We start from the raw sequence: 16,363 nt of genomic DNA, 5'->3' as shown, positions 1-16,363 counted from the left end.
GATGTAGAGGATGTAATTGATGAAACATAATTTCGCCAGCTATTTGTTTTACTATTCCGGATTGTAAAACAAATAGGAGATAAGGGCTGATAGTTGATTTGGAGTACCTCTTTTGTAGCGGTAACTGTTCATTTCTGAAATGGAGGTGAGGTAGGATGGAGGGGTATGAATAGCAGAGAGTGAAGTGAAAGTATGCCAGTCGGCTCTATCAAAGCACCAGTGTGGGGAGTTAGGGAGTGGTACGTATGAAGTAGGAGAAAGAAGAATTGGAAAGTGGTCACTATAGGGAAAGTGGTCTAAGACTAACCAGTGGAAATCTAAATGAAGAGAAGGGGAACATAGAGAGAGGTCAATGCATGAAAAAGATTGCGTGCGTGTATCAAAGTGTGTGGGGCGATCTGAATTTAGAATAGTAAGGTCAGCTGTGGAGAGGAAGCGCTCTAGAGATCGGCCTCGGGAGTTTGTGACAGAATCACCCCATAGAGTGTGGCGGCAGCTAAAGTCACCAACTATGAGGAAAGGTGGTTGAAGTTGGGAAATTAGATTTTCAAAAGCAACAAAGTCAATGGGGTGGGAAGGGGAGAAGTAGACTGAAATCACTGTGATCCAACGATGAAGGAAGATACGGATAACTGTGCAAGGGACATTGGTTTGAAAGGGAGGTGTGACATAAGGTGTTTTCTGATTGATAAGTATGGATGAGACATAAAGGGAATGTGGGGAAGAGACAAAATGATAATTGGGGATTGGTATTGGAGGCATACAATAGATGGATTATAAGAGGAAAGGATATGACGAAGGTCAGGTCTGTGGGAGCGGAAACCGCGAATATTCCAATGAAGGATAGTTATACTTTACTGATATATATTGTAGTACGTGTTGGAGATTTTGAAAGGGAAGCAGCTAGAGGGTGGGAAAAGGATTGAGAGGTCTGAGATGGGAGAGGTGTGGGAGTTGGTGTTCTACTAGGAGGGGTATTAGGAGATGGAGGGTCTGAGGAAGGGGATACTTGTGACATAAGGGATTCACGTGTGTATCCAGGAGGGAGTGGAAGGGATAGAGGGGATGGTGGGAGGGTTAATGTGGGCGGGGTTGGGGTCGGGGGGATGGGCTGTGTTGGGAGGGGGTAGGAGGATTGGTGTAGGGGGGATATCATTAGGAGGAGGATGGATATCAGCAGTTACTTGGAGTGTGGAAGGTGCAGTTGTAATATTTGGAGGTTGAGTGTCAGTTTTCATTATGTAGTCTTGAATATTTTCAATGGTTTCTTCTGAGGAGTTGGTTGGGGAGTTTTGGGGGATAAAGGATTTCTTGTGAGGGGGAAAGAGAGGACTGGTGTCTCAGCATAGGAGCAAAGGAAGGTGGAGGTGATTGTGTGGTAGGGGAAGAGGGGGTGGAACGTTTGTTCTGTCTGTTACGGGTAGTGCGAGGAGGGAGAGGGGAAGGTGTTGGGGTTGTAGTGGTGATTGAAATATCTGTAGTAGAGATTGGAGTGTCTGGATTTAGGGTGGCAAAAGAGTTTGACTGGGAAGGTAGGAGGTAGAAGAGGGGGGTTAGATGTAGGGGGGGGGTTTAGGAGAATTGATAGAGTGAGCAGTATTACTGGAGTAAGGAGTAAGAGAGAAACCACGTCGACGTGCTTCTTGTCTGGCTTCACGTAGTGTGATTCCAAGTTTGAATCTGAGAGTTGCTACCTCAGACTCAAATTTGTAGGTGGGACAGCCCCTATAAAATACATTATGGGGGCCGCCACAGTTGGCACATGTGCGTGATTGTGCAGGCAGTTAGATCGGGTATGGCCAGGTTGGGCACATAATGGGCATCTGGCTGTGGAACGGCAATGTTTGGCTGGGTGTCCTAGACGCCAACAGTTTTGGCACTGACGTGGAGGAAGTTGGTATGGACGAACAGGGAGGGATTCTCCTCCTATGTAGACGTTAAAGGGAAGGTCATGTCTACGGAAGGTAATTTTGGCTATGTTAGTAGGTTTCTTTCAATGACCTCTGGGGGGAATGGAGTAGCATTGCACTGATGTTGCATCATAGTCTGTGAGACAGGCAAGTAGATCTCCACAATCTGACCAATCTTTGTCATAGATTGGGCAATTTGCTGGGGAATTGAAACTGTTCCGGTGCAAGTATTGAGGGTTGGATGGGGTTCTGCAAGGATGGGGTTACCATATATGTCTGTTAGTTTTGTGAATGCTATAGCTTGGTTTTCGGATGTTACTGTGACAAGACGGGAGCGGTCGGGTCGGCTACGGGAAAAAGCCTTTGCCTACTTGTTTTTGGAGACATTGTTGGAAGAGAAGGGTGTTGTCAGAGTAGGGAGCTGTGGGAGGGATCACGAAAAATCGGTCCCATTTGGCTGCGCTGAAGAGGGTATTCAAAATTGTTGTAGAGATAGGGGTAGTAGAAGGGCGGGGGCGTGACGAAGATGGAGTAGTGTTGAGGGAGGTAGGGCAATAAGGCTGTAAGGTATTAATAAGGGAGGATGGGGTGGTTGATGATGGAGGTTGTGGGGTAGAGGTGTTGAAGTTGAGCTTGCTGGGAGAGTGGAAATGTTCCTTAAAGGGGTTTATTGTTGGCTACTGTACTAGTAGGCACTGATGATGGGGTAGTTATTGCAGTGTTCGGAGCCGTGGTCAAAGGAGAGCCTGGGTCAGGGGAAACGGGTGGGTTTACATCTTTGGGCTATTTTATAAAGGGGCAAGCCCCATTGCCCCTAATATTGGGGATAAGTTTTCATTACTGGCCATGGTAAGCCTGGATTATGTTGGGGATAAAAACAGTCCACCCCTCAGGGTCCCCTTGAGGGGTAAGGGCTAGATAACTAAATCAGGGGAATACCGTGCCCATGGCTCCCTCAAGCCGTTCAGGACTGGCACAAAGTCAGCCTTTCATCCTTTCAGCACGGCTCTCACACCTTAGGAGGTGGATAGTAGAAGGGTTTGGTGAAGGGACAGAAATTAAAAGTGGAAAGAAAAAAGACCATGCAAATTAGTTGAGTTTAGGGCTGAGTCCAAGGTTTGGGAGTTTTCCCATATTGGGTCCCAGTCTCCGCCTCCTAAGCCCCCCCACAACAACAACGGGCAAGGGATTGGGGGGGAGGAGCCTTAAGAAAGTTCAGAATCATTCCCTTTGAAGAGGAAGTGGATATGCAGTTTCATGCATATTCATACACAGGAGTCAACATCCATACCTGAAAAGGTGCAGTCAATCAAAACTCAGATCAACTGTTATCTGAGCCAGCTTGCACGATTTTCAGCATTGCTGGAAAAGTGTTGAAGCCTGATAGATGTCTTAATGACAAAATCTTTGAAAGTGTATTGCTCATAAAGTGCAATGATGATGCACCCTAAGCTCACTTGTGTATTTCTTATTTCAAGTAAATGGCATTTTCTTTGCCTTATTTAGGAGTAAAATGGAACTAGAATTTATCAAATCTTATTTGAAAAATCCATATTTATTTTATGATGTAATTTTGTGATTACTTTCATATTATAAGGAAAGCCTCCCACACCCCAAAAAAAAGTTGCGGAATGAGTCACATGAAGAACAAATTTATGTTCATTAAATCTACTGCACTTATCTGCTATTTTTAGTTAGAAAACTATATATTAAAATAGAATAAGGACAAGTTTTAATGCCCTGATACCTTTATTTTCTGCACCAAATTTAGTTTTATTACTGATATGAGAAATATATGGATAGTCTTTTGCAGCACAGGGAATATTATTTTTTGAAGTATCTACAAAAACTACCAACTTAAGTGCATTATGAAAGTACTTGTCTTTGTACTTAAGTACAATGACATGGACTTGGACATAGTGACTGTACAAAGTGGCTGTACTTGTACTGAAAAATATCCAGGTACTTGGACTTGGACCTAAGTACAGTTACCTGTACTTGGACCCAACCCTGCTATCGTGTCTTATATGTATATAGGGTAAATCCAACAATGCATTTCCAAACTTTTATTAAAAAATCTAAATAATTGCACTTGTAATAAATACATTTAATGATCAGGATACAAACTTTTTCCCCTATTCCCAAGTAACAGAAGATTAAATGAAAGAAAACAATCAACCAATCATTCAAATATTACAATACATGGTCATAATTAATTCAACTCTTGTAATAAGATGAACAACCAAGAAAACATGAAATTAGAGAATGATTTCATTCTTGTAGCTGCGTGGAAGATCCTTGTACGGCAGAACAATAGAGTTGAGCACAATCACCTCAGATGGCACTGATACATTACACCCTATAAAGAAAGAAAAAGAAAAAAATGCAAACGTCATTTACTTGATGCTAGCTATTTTTAAGTGCTCTAAAACATCAGCCAAACATACTTTTTTTAATGTACAGAACATTCAAATAACCAGGATAATTAAAATTCTTTACTTGTCTCATTTTCACGAAAAAAGATAAAATTTTATAGAAGGGGCATTATATAAAAAGAAGAAAAATGTGTGTCTGTGTGTGTGTGTGAGTGTGTGTGTGTGTGTGAATGTGTGTGTGTGTGAATGTGTGTATGTGTGAATGTGTGTGTGTGTGTGTGTGTGTGTGTGTGTGTGTGTGTGTGTGTGTGTGTGTGTGTGTGTGGTGTGTGTGTGAGAATGTGAATGTGAGTGTGTGAATGTGAGTGTGTGAATGTGAGTGTGTGAATGTGTGAGTGTGTGAATGTGTGACTGCGAATGTGTGAATGTGTGAATATGTGTGACTGCAAGTGTGTGGATGTGTGTCTGTGTGTGTGTGTGTGTGTGTGTGTGTGTGTGTGTGTGTGTGTGTGTGTGTGTGTGTGTGAATGTGAGTGTGTGTGAATGTGAGTGTGTGTGAATGTGAGTGTGTGTGAATGTGAGTGTGTGTGAATGTGAGTGTGTGTGAATGTGAGTGTGTGTGTGTGAGAATATGTGTATGTGTGTGTGTGAGAATATGTGTATGTGTGTGTGAATATGTGTGTGGGTGGTGTGCGTGTGTTTGATGGGGTGTGGTGTATTCTGTGATTGGGTATGGCGTGATGTGTTGTGTTACAGCAAGTGGTGTGCTAGGTGAGGAGGTATGGTTTGTTGTGCAATGGAGGATGCACAAGTTCTAAAAAATAAATATAAGGCAAAATCTTTTTATCCTAGGAACTAAGCCAATTAAAAACTAATTAGTGATTTGGTGTGGGGCAGTTCCTAAAGAAGAGCTGTATCATTTGTTAACTTCTCTAAATATACAATAAAGCATTGTGAAAATATTACACATCTAGGCGATGAGTCTAAACACATGTTAGTACAGCAATAATATTACCACAAGGTAAACTAGAATATAACAAAAGATTTCTAGATTAGCAATAAAAATGAAGAATAATGGTTAAAAGCATATGTATATGAGACCTAAGACAATGGTATTTAGAAGCAACAGGATCTGTTACCTTGTATGGTATAGAAGTAGTATACATTTTATTTTTCATTTTTCTTATTCAACTTTTACTTTCACAGCTATCACAATCATAACCTGACTTCCAATCACTCATCTCTTAAGTGCAGTCACTGCTCGGCCAACATTCTCTAAGACATTATGCATGCTTAAGGTAATATGGTTTAGTTTGCCTTAAGATATTAAAAAGAATATTTAAACTTATTCTTTTCCTTACAATATGTTATTACTCATGGAATGTTTATTGATACAAGGAGTGGAGACTTCTTTAGATGATACACAATATAGGGATGTGACAAGCATAATTTCTAGAGCTTATCACAGCAGGCTTTGGGAAGCACATATCCCATTAAAGAAAAAAAAAAAAATAAAAAATAATAGAAAAAAATATTGAGTGTAATTGAGAGCCCATTTCTCTGTTTAGACTGCAGAGAATAGCAGTATATATGAATATTTGCTGACAAACTACCTACCACCTCAAAATGACATTGCAACTTAGTTATACAATGAAGATGAGGAAAAGCTTTGATGCACCAATGACACCCAAAATACTTATGTTTGAAGTAATGTGTGATCCAGCTTTAACAGCTTAAAGCCTCTAGGTAAATCGTCAAAAACCATTTCTTCTCTATTTTTTAATTTATTTTTGGAAATGAGGCTAAAAAGAGACTTTCAGCTTATTTTTGAGGGGCTGTCTATTCTCAATAACAGTCAAGGCCAAACAACTGAACAGCTGTTTAACACACACAACTTAGAGCAGGCTTGACTGCATGTGGCACGGGTACTTGCTGTTGGCATTTGCGACAAGTTCACCATAATGTGATTAGATGTCATCTGATGTGAGTGGGTTAAACTAAAAAAAAAACATTTAATATTTGATGGAGGCTATGTACATGCAGTACTGTCCTACAGGATATATGTATCTAAAAGTGTCTTTATCTGTGGATATTTCCCTGCTAGTGCTGACTGACTTTGTAAATATTATTTAATTTTGCAAAGCCTTTATTTCTTTTTTTTTTTTTAATGCAACATTTATCCCAAAGACTTCAGCTCACCTCAAATGAATCTGCATTTTTGGAGGTTAAGTGACAAATTTTGACTGGCTTAACCTATCCTTAATGCAGAGATTATGATTATCTAGTTATGTATCTATTTCCTAATCAAAATCCACCTCTTTAACCCCAAAAGTGTTCTATTAGGATGTTACATCATATGTTAATCCTATGTGCCATGATCTTTCAAGGCCTGTCAAAAACTGGCAGGGTTTTTATGCCTTTTTTCATTATTAATAAGGCATTGGTAAAGTCCTCTAGTTCATGTAACTGTTTAACTTCCCTATTTCCCATGTTGTCAATCCTAATAATTGGTTTTAGGAAGATTTCTCTTGTAGTTAGCTTTTTTATTTGACTTATGGAAGAGCTGAAAAAATCCGAAGCTTAAGGCAATAATATATAAATAAAAGTTTTGATTATGTTCCTACATCTGCAGTTTTTGTGAGCATATGCATTACATTACATATTACAATGTTTCGTCTCTCTCAGTTTTGCTCAGCCAACTATTTTCATTATTTCCTTGAGATGGGCAAACTTTAAAAGATATAATGAATCTTTATTTATCTATTCTTTTATATAAATAATTTGAAGGATGTGTGGTGCAAATGACTTATTTCAGGATTTAATATGGGAAATATAAAACCACTGCAAGACAGTTACCAAAAGCAAGGCAAATCAATTAAAGCAATCAAATTAACAATATCAGACTACACATCCGTTTTACTTTAATTTGATAATGTTTGAACAGAAACTTCATGCATAGTCAATTTAATATTATTTCTTTTAATTTCAATCTACTAGATGTATAAACATTCCAAATAGTGTTAAATGCAAAAGAAAAAAAAGAAAAGAAAAGAAAAAAACAGCCATTTGAATAAATTCTGTAGTATTAGAATGGCAATACTCCAAACATAAGCAAATTAACTTATAAAATGTTCAAGCAAATCCCATCACTTAGTCTATCTTTGCAAGTATCAAAATCAGGACAGTTATCAAGGCAAATGCTACATGCAATTTCTGACCAAATGAGCTTAGGTTACAACAAAACAGAAGGATAAAAAAAATCACTTCCATCTTTTGATTGGCACCCTAAGGTCTTGGTCAATACATAAATAAATAAAAATATAGTTGAGAGATTTTCTTGAATATCAAACCTAAAATTGCCTTGTGTCCAGTCAAAGAAAGATGCAACTCAAAGAATAATCTGATTGAGGATGCTAGTTGAGAGTTCTTTATTTGGAAGCACAATGGAGTTTAATACCACCACTTCTGATGAGACTCTCACATCAGTACCTGTAGTATGTAAAAAGGCAAAACTTTATAGATAAACATCTTGAGTGAATATGTCTAATATTATTTAAGGAAACCCATTTGACTATACCAACAAAATACCACTGGTATCATATCCTCACAGCAGAATGATTCACTTTAATTCACCATATAAAACATAACAAGACAGTTTCATAATTACTCACAAGAACAAGATACATATCATTACTGCCTCCACAAAAAATACAACAGTGAACTCCCTTTTCCATTCAGTTTTTAATGAGGTGTGAAAGAGAAAGAGAGAGAAAAAGAGAAAAGAGAGAGAAAGAGAGAGAGACAAAGAGAGAGAGACAAAGAGAGAGAGAGAGAGAGAGAAGAGAGAGGAGAGAGAGAGAGAAAAGAGAGAGAGAGAGACAAAAGAGAGAGAGAGAGACAAAGAGAGAGAGAGAGAGACAAAGAGAGAGAGAGAGAGACAAAAGAGAGAGAGAGAGAGAGACAAAGAGAGAGACAAAGAGAGAGAGGAGAGAGAAAGAGAGAGAGAGAGAAAGAGAGGAGAGAGAGAGAGAGAGAAAGAAGAGAAGAGAGAGAGGAGAGAGAGAGAGGAGAGAGAGAAAGAAAGAGGAGAGAGAGAGAGGAGAGAGAGAGAGAGAAAGAAGGAAAGGAGGAGGGAGAGAAAGAAGGAAGAGAGAGAGAGAGGAGAAGAGAGAAGAAGAAAAGAGTAGAAAAGAGAGAGAGACAGAGAAAAAGAGAGAGAGAGAGAGGAAAAGCAAGAGAAAGAATGAGAGAGAGAGTAGAAAAGAGAGAGAGACAGAGAAAAAGAGAGAGAGAGAGAGAGGAAAAGCAAGAGAGAAAGAATGAGAGAGAGAGATTATCTTCCTGTCCCCTGGCCCTCAGCTAATTCTTCTCATGACATGACAGTCACCCCACCTGGATCAAATGTGTTAATGCCTGGAGGGGATGTACTATCAGAAGCAAAAGTCTGACTACACATACAGCCTATTACACATTTCAACACTACTCACAGATGTCATGGTATTTGTTGCATCCTAAGTAAAACAAACATGGAGGGGGTGGGGGAAGTGGAGCATGAGAGAGGCAGGCAGGCAACAAGTAGTAGAGAGATGGAGGGGGAGAAGAGAGAGAGAGAGAGAGAGAGAGAGAGAGAGAGAGAGAGAGAGAAATTGAAAATTAATTCTGCTACTGCTTTCTTATGATCATAGATTAAATGTTTTATTGTAATTCTTGTATTAGCTGCTTATTTCATGCAGTGTAACCTCTTCATGTTATGATTCACAATGTACTATTTATCAAAGGGCATGCACAGACACATCCGGTCAAGCAGGTCAATTCTTCCTGACTCAGTCTGAAAGTAGAGTACCAACTACCTGCTCTTGCTCAGCCACAACCATAAGGGATGCCAATCACTCTCCTCCTGCTAAAGGTAACTACTTAATAAAGTGGAGGAACCACAATGTCTGCTACAACATGGGTTCTCCATCATCCCCTCCACATCAACTTACAGATAGAGACAGACACATAGAGAAGACCTTATGACATGGGTTCTCCATCAACAATATCACCAATAAATTGTTTATCAGGAAAAAAGTGAGAGAGAGAGAGGGGAAAGAGAGAGGGAGAGAGAGAGGGAGAGAGAGAGGGAGAGAGAGAGAGAGAGAGAGAGAGAGAGAGAGGAGAGAGGGAGAGGAGAGAGAAGGGAGAGAGGAGGAGAGAGAGAGGGAGAGGGAGAGAGAGAGAGGGAGAGAGAGAGAGAGGGAGAGGGGAGAGAGAGAGAGAGAGAGAGAGAGAGAGAGAGAGAGAGAGAGAAAAGAGAGAGAGAGGGAGAGGGAGAGGGGGAGAGAGAGAGAGAGAGGGAGAGAGGGAGGGAGGGATGGGGGGGGGAGAGAGAGAGAAACAGAAAGAAAAAGGGAGAAGGTGGCAGAAAAAGGCAGAGAAAAAGGGAAAAAACAAACATGAAGGAGAAAGAGAGTAACTGATAGAGACAGAGACGTAGAGTAAGATAAAGAAAAGAAGGAAAAGACATATAATGATAGAAAACATGAAAAAATTGGTGGAGAAAAGAAAATGGAGAAATAGAGAGCTGAGGAAACTGACCTTTTTTTCTTTCATGGGAATGAGAGCTAGTAAATTGAATAAATAAAAAATGACCATACTGTTGTGAATAAAATAATAATGAGGGGGAAAAAAGACAGATAATAAGGACTACAAAGACTACTCAACTCAATTTGGTTGTTTAGGCCTGTAGCATGAGCAGAAGAAGCAAGATACTGATGGTAAAATTTCTAAATTTGACATAGAACAAAATAAATGAGCTAAAGAAACTCCATCCAGTTGTAGCAATGACCTAGTAAAATACAAATCTAAATATTCTAAAAAATAAATTTAGAAAGAAACTTATAAAGGAGTTTTGCAAATAAAAATCAAAAGTACATGATCAGTACTCACCAAGGATTGTTATTGAAGGGTTTAATTTGCCCTCATTATTAAATAGAGGGACATTATCCATTTTGGCAAAGGGCTTATTTGGATTTGGGTCACAAGGTGTTCCTTCTAGGCGTGACCAAGCTCCAACTGTCAAATTCCATCCAACCACCCTGAGACAGAATTTATTCTCCTCAAGCAACTATTGCATCACTAAAGTTTTTACTTAATATTTCATGTTAAGTATTTAATTTTTTTTTTTTATGCTGCACTACAAATTTCCAAAAAAATCTGAGTAGCACATTTGTGTAGTCAACAGCTTCAAGGAACTAATGATACATAGTACAATGATAAAATTAACAAACTCAGAATAACTAAAACAAACTAATACACACGTATACAGCACACAGCTATGTTCTTGTATTGTTGTGTTGCCAAGAATAATAGATTCTCGGATACGGACACCTGCACCAATTACTGCATTCTTTCCTACACTCACATTTGGACCCAACTGCAAAGACAATATAGTGTATTAACACACGTATACATGCATAAATTTGGAACATGAAACTTGCATATGTATAAGTGTGTAAACAACCACACCAGAATATTTATAATTGATTTCAGTGGTTCTCATTGTTCATTATCCATTATCCTAAGCACCATCTGTTGCAAAGTTTACTTGTGACTTACCACTGCAGATGGATCAACACTTGCTGTTGGATGAATGTAAACATCACCAATGATTGTTGGCTTATCTGGCCCATTTGTGGCTAAGCGATCTTCCTTCTGCTTGTGGTAGAGTTGGAGGTAGTGGCGATTGGCATATATGGCAGAGCCTGCAGTCTTGATTTGAGACCACCACCTTAATCAGGAGAAAGGACACAATACTGTAGTCTCATTTTCAATATATCTAGCTTTTGCATTGTGGATTTTTCTACCATACATATACATACACATAAATAAACACAAAAACACACACACACATTTTTTTTTTTCATGAAACTGCTGTCTCCCAAAAAGCTAAACATTATTTCTTAATTTGTTTTTGAGGAATGGATAGGAGACAGTGAGTTAGAAAAGGAAATGGATTTGAAGAAAGTTTACCCTATACTATTTATCATACAAAACTGACCTGTCTGTGGTGTAAACATAGGCTTGACCAGTGCCTGCAATGGGCATCAGAATGTCTTGTTCTAGCTGAATAGATTCATTGCCCTCACTGTCATCACTGGAATGTAAAATCAGCAATGCACAGGCACAATCTCAATATAAAACAAATAAAATATCACACTTAAAACAGTATCATAAAATTTACTAGATTTTCATTCATATTTTCTCAGGTTCACTATGCACTTACCTGTAAAAATCTTGTCTTGAGTTAAAAATTTCACCCACTCTTTTAAATATATCAGGGGAGCAGATGTATACACCACAGTTAATCAGGTTTGATACAAAAGTGGATGGCTTCTCAACATAATGAAGGACCTGATGTGTGTCTTTTGCTTCAACTGGAGAAATATAATCATATATACTTTAACATTACTTATTTATGGTGTAACACTGATATGATGATGAATGATGATGATGATAATAAAGCAATGACAGATTTGTTAAAACATACTCTTACCAACTATATTACAACATATTCTTACCAATGCAACCATACATAGTAGACTGTTGTCTTGTGGCTTCTGTACCCATAATAGTAATGAGTGAAGGTGTGGTAAGATTGGTGTGGAAGTCAAGCATTTCCTGCAGGGGAAAGTCTCCACATACATCCCCATTTAGCACAAAGAAAGCATCAGGATTCCCTGAGCTTATCTGATCACGAAAATGATAGATTCCTCCTGCTGTTCCTAAAGCTTGATATTCTTGGAGATATCTTAAAAAGAGTATTGAATTCATATTTTAAGGATTAACCACATATAGAAAACTGATTCATTTTTAGTACATGATCATCAAAGAGGCATATGACAGAGTTATAAATCTCCAATTCTATTTTCAAAATGCCTGACAGTTCCTGGAGTGTGCTCATGAAAGGTCTTACTAGTTTCTCTGACAAGATTAAGGACTATTTGTAAACAGATTTTGATTCCAAGATTATTGTAGAATTTGTCTATGACTTATTTAATCCAGTGTCATGGGGATGGCAAGTCCATACATGCCATGCCTACTGTGAGTTTAGTTTGTTAATGGTCTTTACATATAGATGGTTCTACAAGTATTTGATTATCAAGAAGTGAATTACTAGTACTACCTATCTCACCTGTTTACCCTTTTCCCTGTTTTTTGGAAATATATGTGTATATAATGTTGGTGTAATATGTGGTTAGTGTTATGTCTGTATGTATATGTGTTATATATTATATTATATATATATTACTAATATATTATATATATTGATATATTTATATATTATATATATATAGTTAGTATATTAGTATATATATATATATATATATAATATATATATATAATATATATGATATATATAAGATAAATAATATGATGAAAGAGAAGAGAGAGAGAGAGAGAGAGAGAGAGAGAGAGAGAAGAGGACGAGGAGAGAAAGAAAAGAGAAGGAGAAGAGAGAGAGAGGAGAGAGAGAGGGAGAGAGAAGAGAGAGAGAGAGAAGAGAGAGGAGAGAGAAGAGAGAGAGAGAGAGAGAGAGAGAGAGAAGAGAGAGGAGAAAGAGAAGAAAGAGAGAGAAGAGAGAAAGAGAGAGAGAGAGAAAGAGAGAGAGAGAAAGAGAGAGAGAGAGAAGAGAGAGAGAGAGAGAGGGCAGGGGGGGGGGGGTGGTGGATTTGTAAACATCAAAATGTCATAATTTACCGTTTGAATGTCTTTTCAGATGAAATATACTACATTAACAAAGTCAAGAGTAAACAGTGTAATTACGTACATTTTGCAATGCACTATAGTGCCAAATATTTGGGCAGGGTTTGAATGTGATAAAATGCCATACTGATCTAACTATTTGTTTGGAAAAAATGATGGGTTAAGGTGCCTGAAACTCATAGTACTATCTTTTACATTTCTTGGCACCCTCTATATTTGTTGTTATTGCATTAGCTGAGAAGGTGTGTGGTGCCATTTGTATTTTCTAAGAGAAGTTATCTTCAACAACTATAAGATTGCATTATTATTGTCGGCATCTCATAAAGACAATTTAAATCCAGTCCTTCCACATCTAGGACAGCCCCGGACCTATCTTAAACTTTAGCTGAGTCACAGACAAAGTTGGACTGTTGAAGACATTTCTGTGAGGAATCAAAGACAAAGTTGCAGTCAATGAAGTTTTTTTCTGTCAAAGACAAATCTTGACCTATCATGAATACTGCTCTAGATGCCTGCATAAGTAGGAACAATGATTTTCTATGATTATATACATTAGATATAATTCAAAGAATAATTGCAATACAGTTATGAATTAAAAACAGAAAAATATAATTGGTAGTCTATAAGTTAGTTAATATATTGATCCTCTTATGCAACTATTCAACAGGGTTTTTCTTAGGTTAATTAGAATAAGTAAATGTTGATTTTTAGAATGATTTTATCTAATAGGATCACATTATTTTTAAAGCATTACAACCTAAAACTAAAAGTAAAGTTACAAGAAAATTTCTTAGTAGTATTTAATTTTTTTTTTTTCAAATATTTACAGTGCACATCAATGGAGAAATGAAATAAAAGAAATGAGAAGTTCATTATCTTTATTCTGGGCATGGTTCAATGCAACGTCCAGTGCAGGTAAGTGTAATAAAAGAAATAAAATATTAAGTAGCACTACACAAGTACATGAAGTGAAAAAGCAAACATAACTAATTTTAAAAACTGAATAATTATCACTTTTGGCTTTAAATTCATTCATTTTTATGAATTATCACTCATCACTTCCCTGATTCAAATCCAGAAAATTCCAATATTACCTTATTCTTATCTTGTAAGTAGCCATCATGTCAGCTACAAACTGTTGTAGTTGTTGGGCAGGGAAGTATCCAAGGAGTAGAATTTCCCTCAGATCTGGTAAAGAAGCAAGTGCTTCTATGTGGTGCTGAACCATCGGGAGGCCAGCCACTGGGAACAGCGGCTTTGGGACATCCAAGGACAAGGGTCGAAAGCGTGTGCCTGTAAATGATATCTATTTTCTATATATAGTCAAGCAAGGAAAGTACAGTAATGTGCATACTGGTTTATCAAACAAATTTACAGAATATAAAATATAGATCATAATAACTATCAGTGAAGTATTCCAGGTCATCATATACAACTGGATTATTCAAGCACTAATTTTCATGACTACTATGCCTTGATTTTCAGCTTTATCTTACTTTTAGTACATCATAACTGGTTGTTTTATGTGATACTGAATTACTGTTAACAAGACAATTTTCACTAATTCATAAGATGGAAACATCTTTCTTTGAAAAATGTCTCTGACCGGATATACCTTCAATACCTATTATAAATCTTTGAATACAATTCCACAACAAATGAAAAACTTTCTGTCAGTACTGCCACTACTAGAAATTAATAAGTTCTGAAGTTAGCATTTCTTGGAAATGTAAAATGTATTAATTATTTTTGCCAGTACAAGTAAATGTCACTGAATTCTATATCACCAAATTATATATCATTTCCTTTATACATTAATCATTAATCTTTATCATAAATTTATGTAGTAATTAGAATTCATGATATACTCTAGTATACAGAATATATCATGACACATAAGATCAAGAAAAAAATGTGTCTATGTTTTTGTATGCACACACACACACACATACACACATACACAGACACAGACACACAGACACACACACAGACACACACACACACACACACACACTTGGCTTTTGTTAATCTGTTTATTTTGTTGTCATAGATTGTTAGTTTACTTTGTTGTGTGTTGTTTATAAGTTTATGTATATATAGTTTGTCTCGCTATCTGTATTTCTATGTACATTTTCAGCCTCTGGCTGCATGAAAATCAATAAACCGATTATTATTATTATAATTATTATTACACACACACACATGCACACGCACGCACACACGCACGCACGCACACACACACACACACAAAACACTCTCTCTCTCTCTCATACACATACTGTATAAACATACATTTCATATATCCATATTCCTCATACACATACTGTATAAACATACATTTCATATATCCATATTTCATTTGTTAATACCATATCAACCCCAAGTTGCTGGGAAAATGTTGTGTTCACTTTAGCATGGTTTTGTAAAATGTCTCTGCACATAGATGGCTCCACAAGTCATTAGCCATAAAGGGGTCAATCTGTAGACCTTTCCTTCAGTTTGTGAGGAAAATAATTTAACTACTAATGCTATTAATATCAATGCTGTTATTATTACTATAGACATTATAATTATCCAAATGTTATCAATATTCCTAACAGCAATATGAGATAATAAAAAATAAAAAAAATCACAGAAAAGGGTTAACAGGTGAGAGAGGGACTACTCATAATTGGCTCAAGTAAAGACTGTGCAAAGACAAATAATGCCATCCCTGGAGGAAATGGGTTAAAAAATTAACTACTACACAAATTCTCAAAGATGTTGTCTGCATGTGACAATTTACAGTACTTTTTAAGAAGAAAAAGAAGAAGAAAAAGTGAAAAAGTGTAGATTCACTATTTCTTCTTGAAATCACATATTTCTTCTATTTCAAACTTGAAAGATTTATATATTCATTGATAAAATAAAGGAAAATTTTCCTGATAAAGCAAATGACTACAAAATACCAGGAATGCCTACATTGTGTAAATACCCCAGTATAAGAAACCTTTTAGCATTCCTTTAAACACTAAAAGTGCTTTTGCACATTTTTTTCTTTAAAATATATGGCAAATTTGTTAAATTCCTATTAAAAAAAAAATTATATATATATATATTCACAATATTTTCTTCTATGTGACATATTTCTTTCTTAATACTTGGCTAAAGGTAAATATGTATGCAAGATACATAAATGCATGAATTTATGTAGAATCAAAACTGAAAGCACTTAATAATATGATACAAGTTAATGGAGTAGAATTGTTTGTATTCTTACAGGTTACAACAAAACATATTAGGGAAAATATACTGACAGAACTAATTTAAATACTCAAGAATGACTCTTTTGTC

At 36.8% G+C, this 16,363-nt stretch overlaps 1 protein-coding gene across 5 annotated transcripts in view; it reads right to left on the bottom strand.

The window, feature by feature from the left end:
• Positions 1 to 3,962: 3,962 nt before the first annotated feature.
• LOC119580965 (mannose-1-phosphate guanyltransferase alpha-A-like) overlaps positions 3,963 to 16,363 on the bottom strand; it is a 16,816-nt gene continuing 4,415 nt past the window's right edge. For 2 of the 5 annotated variants that reach the window (XM_037929212.1, XM_037929210.1), the window contains 8 exons: positions 14,125 to 14,323; positions 11,845 to 12,074; positions 11,550 to 11,700; positions 11,325 to 11,420; positions 10,883 to 11,054; positions 10,585 to 10,700; positions 10,214 to 10,362; positions 4,000 to 4,269 (listed from right to left, as the gene is read on the bottom strand). In XM_037929212.1, coding sequence (XP_037785140.1) covers positions 4,169 to 4,269; positions 10,214 to 10,362; positions 10,585 to 10,700; positions 10,883 to 11,054; positions 11,325 to 11,420; positions 11,550 to 11,700; positions 11,845 to 12,074; positions 14,125 to 14,323 — 1,214 coding nt within the window. In that variant the 3' untranslated portion in view covers positions 4,000 to 4,168. Of the gene's footprint in view, positions 4,270 to 7,635; positions 7,775 to 10,213; positions 10,363 to 10,584; positions 10,701 to 10,882; positions 11,055 to 11,324; positions 11,421 to 11,549; positions 11,701 to 11,844; positions 12,075 to 14,124; positions 14,337 to 16,363 lie in introns of all 5 variants that reach the window. The other 3 variants (XM_037929211.1, XM_037929213.1, XM_037929214.1) reach the window with 3 other exon arrangements.

Source organism: Penaeus monodon, chromosome 14 (assembly GCF_015228065.2).
Source record: "Penaeus monodon isolate SGIC_2016 chromosome 14, NSTDA_Pmon_1, whole genome shotgun sequence".
NCBI classification, from domain to species: domain Eukaryota; kingdom Metazoa; phylum Arthropoda; class Malacostraca; order Decapoda; family Penaeidae; genus Penaeus; species Penaeus monodon.
This window is presented reverse-complemented; position numbering and strand designations above follow the sequence as displayed.